At 31.5% G+C, this 6,732-nt stretch overlaps 1 protein-coding gene across 1 annotated transcript; it reads right to left on the bottom strand.

The window, feature by feature from the left end:
• Nucleotides 1-1,637: 1,637 nt before the first annotated feature.
• Nucleotides 1,638-3,434, bottom strand: LOC132752085 (complement C1q tumor necrosis factor-related protein 5-like). Its single transcript, XM_060742360.1, has 3 exons — nt 3,240-3,434; nt 2,606-2,692; nt 1,638-2,053 (listed from the first exon to the last, which is right to left on the bottom strand). Exons 1-3 carry the CDS (start codon nt 3,424-3,426, stop codon nt 1,638-1,640), a joined length of 690 nt encoding a protein of 229 aa, XP_060598343.1. The 5' UTR covers nt 3,427-3,434.
• Between the last annotated feature and the right edge of the window lie 3,298 nt (nt 3,435-6,732).

Raw genomic sequence — 6,732 nt, 5'->3', positions numbered from 1 at the left:
AAGGCTGTGTAGCAAATATCAATATTTTAAAATATCAAATTTGAGCATAATATATCTTTTAGTTCTTTCATTTGTCAAAATGTTAATATGATAAGATTACAATTTGTACTGATTATAATTAATTGTTTTCATAAACATAAAACATTCAGCTGCTAAATGATACATTCAAACAAAGCCTACATGAACACAAGGTTCGCTTTCTTTGCTGTAATCAATTTTAATCAGCCTTTGTTTACTATTAATATACTAACATAAACTAATATTAACACTTTGCAAACTAAAACGTTGTATGAATGATATTCTTTACAACATAGAGACACAGCATTGATAAATCGACCATTCTTGACTTATTTCACAAAACACTACTAAGAGTCTAAAATGAATTGAAGCAGTTTACATCAAAACGTTTACGTTTAATGTCAGCTTATAATAGGGCTGCAACGATACACCAAATGTTCGATTCGATTCGATTTCGATTTTAGACACTTCGATTCGATTTTTTTCGATTCGATACATTTTTTATTACTAATTTATCTTTGGTATATAATTCTGCTTGTCTGTTCCAAAAGTGAGTGGCCTTCAACCTAGTGCTTTGCTTTTCTGTTGTAATATAACTATTATATAACTTATTTGACTTAATAATTGTGTTTATGAGAATAAAAAGCTCTTGTCTATTTGGAAAATAATTTTAATCAGGCAAATAATCATTAATCTCAGTAACATGACTATCACAGATACCTTCTGCTGACTACTGACTAGAAATTTAACAAAGTATGTAAATTGTAAAGTAAATGATAATGAACAAAGTTTCACAAGGTTGTCAGAACTGATATTCAGATATTCTGTTTATAATTCCCATAATATGTAAAATGAATATTCAGAAATTCTGTTTATAAATTAATTCCCATAATATGTAAAATGAATAATCAATCGTAATGCCAGTGTTGTCACACAATACTTCTTAGTCTAGTAAACAATACAGAAAAAATGAAATTCATGAAATAATCACTTTTTTTCACACTTGACTAAAGAAATAATCATCAATCCCAAATATGCCTACTTACTGTAGTACTAATCAAACTTATTTTAAGAAGGCCAGGACACGGATAAAGCTTACAAAACAAGTCCACATCCATGATCGTGTTCGTGTTTTCGTTTCATATGTTGCATTAAATTAGACGTACTGCAGGACTTTGGATATGACACGTCCGTAAAGCATATTTTGCAAGTAGCTTTATCCGTGTCCTGGCCTTCCCGAAACCCAAAATGTTCCCAAACTTTTTTGATTTTAATTTTTTAGGAGGATTTTTTAATTTTATTTTATCAACATTGATGTTGGTAGCCATTTATACTTGTTTGCCGAAAATAAAACATTACGCGCCCACTGATTGGATGACCGAGTTTTAACTGGCCAATCGTATGTAACGTGATGAAGCGCGAAGGGAAAGACTAAAACTCTCACTTTTTTCCATGTTTATTTGTGGGTGGGGAATCGAATCGAAAATGTTACAGTTGGTATCGGGAATCGAATCGGCGCTCATAAAACCGGTTTTCGATGCATCGAAAGGTATCGTTGCACCTCTAGCTTATAATAATTTGATTTTACACTCATCAATGTTTATTGATTTATTTATAGTTCAGTAATTGACAAGTACTCCACTGAATGTGTTCATCCTGTATTGGTTTTGATGTAGCTGGTGGACAGAACCTGACGATGTTGACTTAACCCAAACTTTTGCTCCTGGATTTACTCTAACCATTGCACCAAAGTTATTACAGCCATGCGTTTCATCATCATAGTTAGAATCTGCTGCAATAACGTTACCTCCCAATACCAGGCCAAGATATGCATATTTACTATACCTAGCACATGCATGTACAACAAACTGGTACAGTCCTCCAACAGGTGCCGTGAAGATTCCTGTGGACGTGTCGTAACCTGTTCCCTCTATAGTGAATGTCTTCTCAAACACGAAAATCTTATTTGCAGTATCAAAAACCAGGTCTTTCACATGATGTGCGTAGAAAGCGATCGGAGGTTGTTCAAGTTTTCCTGAGTATAGAAATAATAGTTTAGTATTTCATATTGTAACACATATTGATATTTTGTAAAATATCAATTTATTTCGGGTTTTCATATTTCATTGTCAGTGAAAACTGTCAATTTACGATGCACAAGGATAGTTAATTCACGCTTTAATTACTTATCTGAATATAGGTGTTTATATATTTAAACTGTAAAATAAATTTCAGTGATATCTAAATAACGGGGCATACGTAAATAACAAAAACAAGCCCTATAATATTCATTTCGGAAAATATCTTTAGAGATTAAATTATGGAATACTTGAAAATTGAATGTGCGAATTAAATCATTTGAACATCTAATGAGAGTTACACAATTACACATAGAGCAACATATCAGATCATTCTAGTTAATGGAATATATATCTGACAAAGTGATTGATTAAATGAATGCATCAGTCAAATTAGCAACAATTTAATTTGTTATGATAAGTTGTAGATAAATATAAATGAATTACAATTTTATCTTACACAGATTTGAAAAATAGCCATGACGTTGAAACAAAGTAAGATACACTACCTTGAATTTGAATAAAGTCCTCCTTTTTAGCGTCAATTTCACTAGTGAGGTTGTTTCTTGTTTCTTCAAAACGTTTCTTGAGCGATTCTGTTATAAGGTATTAAAGTTCTATTAACTTATCATTACAAAAGTTCAAGGTTATTCAGTAATCACATTTTCTTTAAAGATTCATTTCTCTATTATAGCTTTATAAACAGTCGATTTTTCTTGGAGATGTATCGTTTATCATTTTAATGTCATTCAATACGTGCTTAGGTTAATAAAGAAAATAATGTTTATAAAGTTCGACAACAAAAGTCATGTCATATTATAACATTTGAAAGCAGTTTATCGACATTTTAGGCGAAAACGTCATTGTTTGTTATCAATGGTGTATTAAATGTCAATTAATTTGCAAAAATAATGGTTTATTTTTGTAAATATTTTTAAGTTTTTATATCTTCATTGTTTTAACTATATTCAATAAATCAATACCCATAATTAAAATACATTGATGCTAACAATTGAACAACAATGAAAGATAAAGAAAATACAAATATATCACATTTATTTCGTTCTTTATCAGTACAGTTCCGGTATAAATATTTATGTATAAGAAATGTGAATTTAATGTGAAATTACTGTTTTATTATACTTTCTCTCCTTTTTATCTCATCGCCTCTCTTTAACATCTCATCCGTTATGTTTCCTCTCATGTCTGCAAACATGTCCGTAAAGTCAGCTACTGCTCGTTTGATGTCGCCTAATGTACTGATGACATTATCCTCAGTTTTCTTAATTTCATTCACCATTGTTTCTACCTTAATTTCAGTTCTTATCATTTTCTCTAAAAGCTGTAAAAGCTCCTTAAATAATAATTGAGAATCATAAATCTTATTTACTACTCGCTCTTCTTAAGTTTGTCAATAATATACACATTGACTCAAATGGTATTTGAAAACAATCAATAATAAATATGTAAATACATAATGACGACATTATTATATGATATCTGGTGACTTATAGGCCCATTGGACCGGGTGGGAGCATATTGAATGAGTGTAGGTTCAATACTGAATTTTTAACTAGTTAACGAGTTTAAAAAAAAGTTCAGATGATTTAGTAATGAAGCTACACGATTATAATATTCTATTTATAACACACAGAAACAATAATGTTTCTTTCATTTATACTCTTGAGGTGTAAAGCTGACATTTAGCGCGTCTTTACTATGTCTTGATAAAGTAAAGTAAACAAAAATCATTCTAATTTCAACGTATTTCATTTATAATGCAGAAATGAAATCAATAATTGTTATTGATGATACATTATTAAAGGGAAGTAAATGCTAAAATATGTGTTATGTTAAGTTACTTAAGTTGTTCCTCTCCATTTGTCATATATTTCTTTTTCTGGATTGTATTGATAGGCATTACCGAATTTCTTAAGTATGAAAAATGTATTGTATCTAAATTACATAAAGTTAGATAAAGATAGACAAATTCTTTGGCATTATACGAGATGTTTGAATGCTTTTTACGTCATTTCCTGTCTCATTAAACATTCTCACATTTCAAAAACCAAAATATTCTAGTTTTTTATCTTGATATATTCATGTTGTATCCATATAATATATGATGATGTAGATATATGTATCGTGTTACATAGCCACTCTGTATCAGCCTCTTAAATACCAAGTAGTGTACAATATTCGCTCGTAGTGAATAAACGTACACTTTGTTGCTTTCTGTATTCTCGGTCCCCATGGACATGTAACCGATATAACAATGTCATGTGTCATTTATGTATTATGTGATGTGTTTGTCTATGTATATGTAATATGGTGATGAGTTTGTTATTCCTAAACCAAGTAATAAAATTTATGTTTTGTTCTATCATGCTCTGTATAACGCAAACGAACTCACGTCAAAATTTATGAACAGCCGTGAAAAACCATTTTCATTGAGTTGCAAAAGCGCCCAGGGTATGTGATAAATATTTTAACACGAACAAAAGAATATGATTTTCCATACTATACTTTCAAAAAAAGTACATGGTCTTCATTACTTCATTATAATTTTGTTTCTTTTGTTTTGCTGTACAATTTCCTTTAATGATTTTATGAAGACTAATTTGTCATTGCAACAACATTCAGACACACATACATCGCATTGTTTCCTCCCAAAGTTAATTACAACATATCAAATATTCAGTTATAATATACAATAAGAAACATTTGCTTGTGAACAGTGTTTCAAAGTAAGGATTAAGTTAAAAATATTGATACACTTGGGTATCCATCATATAATAGCGCATGGTATTCATCAGTAGTATTGTAAAAAATAATAGTATTGCAAAAAACATACAAATGAACCAATGTTACATGCCAAATATTTATTTGAAAATATGCGACAATTTAGTTGTTTATGTTTACTGGTAAACATAGCAAAAGACTTTTTATAAACTGTTAATCAAATTATACGTCGCAAGCGATTATCATTGTATGAATATTTTGTAAAAAATATCAGATATAATAATTGCCATTAAACCAAAGTTGAATGATTTATTCCGTCAGTTATTGATAAGTATTTCCAACTAAATCTGTTCATCCTATGTTCGGTCTTGTACTAGCTGGCGGCTGGAACTTGACGATGTCGATTTGACCCAAACTTTTTCTCCTGATCTTACTCTGACTATTGCTCCAAAACTACTACACGTGTAATAATCCTCCCCGTACCAAAAGGAAAGGTTTGCCGCAAACTCGCCGCAACTTTGCCGCAAATTCGCTGCAAACCTTTTAGTTCGCCAAAACACTGTGTCAAGTGTTTGCCAGATATCGCCACTAGTGGCAACTCTGTGGCAAACATTTGGCGACTTTGCGGCGAATTCACCAGAATATTAAGTAGTTCGCCAAAAGTTTGCCAGAAACTTTCAGTGGAAAACTAATTTGCCAGAGATTGCCAGAATCTTTCTATCAAAAAAATTATTCGCTGAAAGTTCACCAGAAACTTTTCTATAAAAACAAGTTTGCCAGATAATCGCCACAAACATATCAGTTCTGAAAGTTAATCCAACTTTGTTCAGTAAATAACTATTTTGCCAAGGAATTATATTATTATGCACATATAAAAAAAGTCCTTCATGTACCTACCTATAACCACGGATTTAAATGTCAATTAAAGTCCGTGCTATAACCTACCTACCTACCCAACCTTATTTTTATGGGTCGGGAAGTGGAAACAAACAAATTTTTATTTTTTGCCTTAGAGTTATCAAATTGAAACATCATATGTATCATGGAGGGTATTGTAGTTCACAATAACAGTTAAAAAATTATAAGGTAGAAGACCCATAATGAAATCGGCAATCTTCGACAATTACCGCCATATCTCGCCATTTATCGTAACGAACTTCGTTTGTTTACGTATAAAGTCGGAATTCTAATAATAGCGAATATCCCCGGTCACGTGGTAGTATTCCCCAAGAAAATGACGTAATTTCCGCAGATATCTAACATGGCGTCTTACAGCGTGATACGCTCGGTCGATTAAAAAAAAGTGTAAAAAGATGCAGAAAACTCAAGTATTCCGACTTTATTATAGAACATAACTATAGTGCAGGTAACCAGTATTACGTGTCAACCAAACCAGCTCTACAAGACATCAACTCTTCCTAAATCGGTTGATAATGAGGGTTGGAAAGAGGGGAAGAAGAATCGTTGAGTTTGGCGTGTTACGGTCAAACCTAAGATTTTGTAAAAAATGTAGACTTGACCAGTTGGCTACCATTAACAGCACTGATTAACTTTTGACAACATGTTAGGTGAATTTAAACAGGGAGTGTCTGGTATTTGTATGTGAAATGTCGAAACACAGAATGCGGTCATGTGACCTTGTGTTCCCTATGGAAAAACACACAGACTCTAGTAAATTGAAGACCTGTGAAAGTTGGAATGCCATGTTCGTTGTCAACACAAAATTAGGAAACAGGTAAGTGATTAATGTATTGCATCATAGTTACATTAAGTACTATATACTGATAATGAATTCATAGATGTAATGTCTCGTACCAAAATGAATATATCGATACATTATGATTATCAGTGTTTATTTACTCGTCTTCCAATGATGTCAAACATGTAAAATTTC

The sequence above is a fragment of the Ruditapes philippinarum genome, unplaced genomic scaffold, assembly GCF_026571515.1.
Source record: "Ruditapes philippinarum isolate M1 unplaced genomic scaffold, ASM2657151v2 ctg5256_1_1_1_1, whole genome shotgun sequence".
In the NCBI taxonomy this organism is placed as follows: Eukaryota; Metazoa; Mollusca; class Bivalvia; order Venerida; family Veneridae; genus Ruditapes; species Ruditapes philippinarum.
The sequence above is the reverse complement of the archived record's forward strand: the minus strand, read 5'-3'. Positions and strand labels throughout refer to the sequence as shown.

Excerpts from the sequence above, each read along its gene's own strand:
- LOC132752085 (XM_060742360.1), bottom strand. The coding sequence starts at position 3,426 with ATGATAAGAACTGAAATTAAGGTAGAAACAATGGTGAATGAAATTAAG. Across the intron at positions 2,693-3,239 it reads TGAGATAAAAAGGAGAGAAA|AATCGCTCAAGAAACGTTTT; the intron begins GTATAATAAAAC and ends ACCTTATAACAG. Across the intron at positions 2,054-2,605 it reads GGACTTTATTCAAATTCAAG|GAAAACTTGAACAACCTCCG; the intron begins GTAGTGTATCTT and ends TTCTATACTCAG.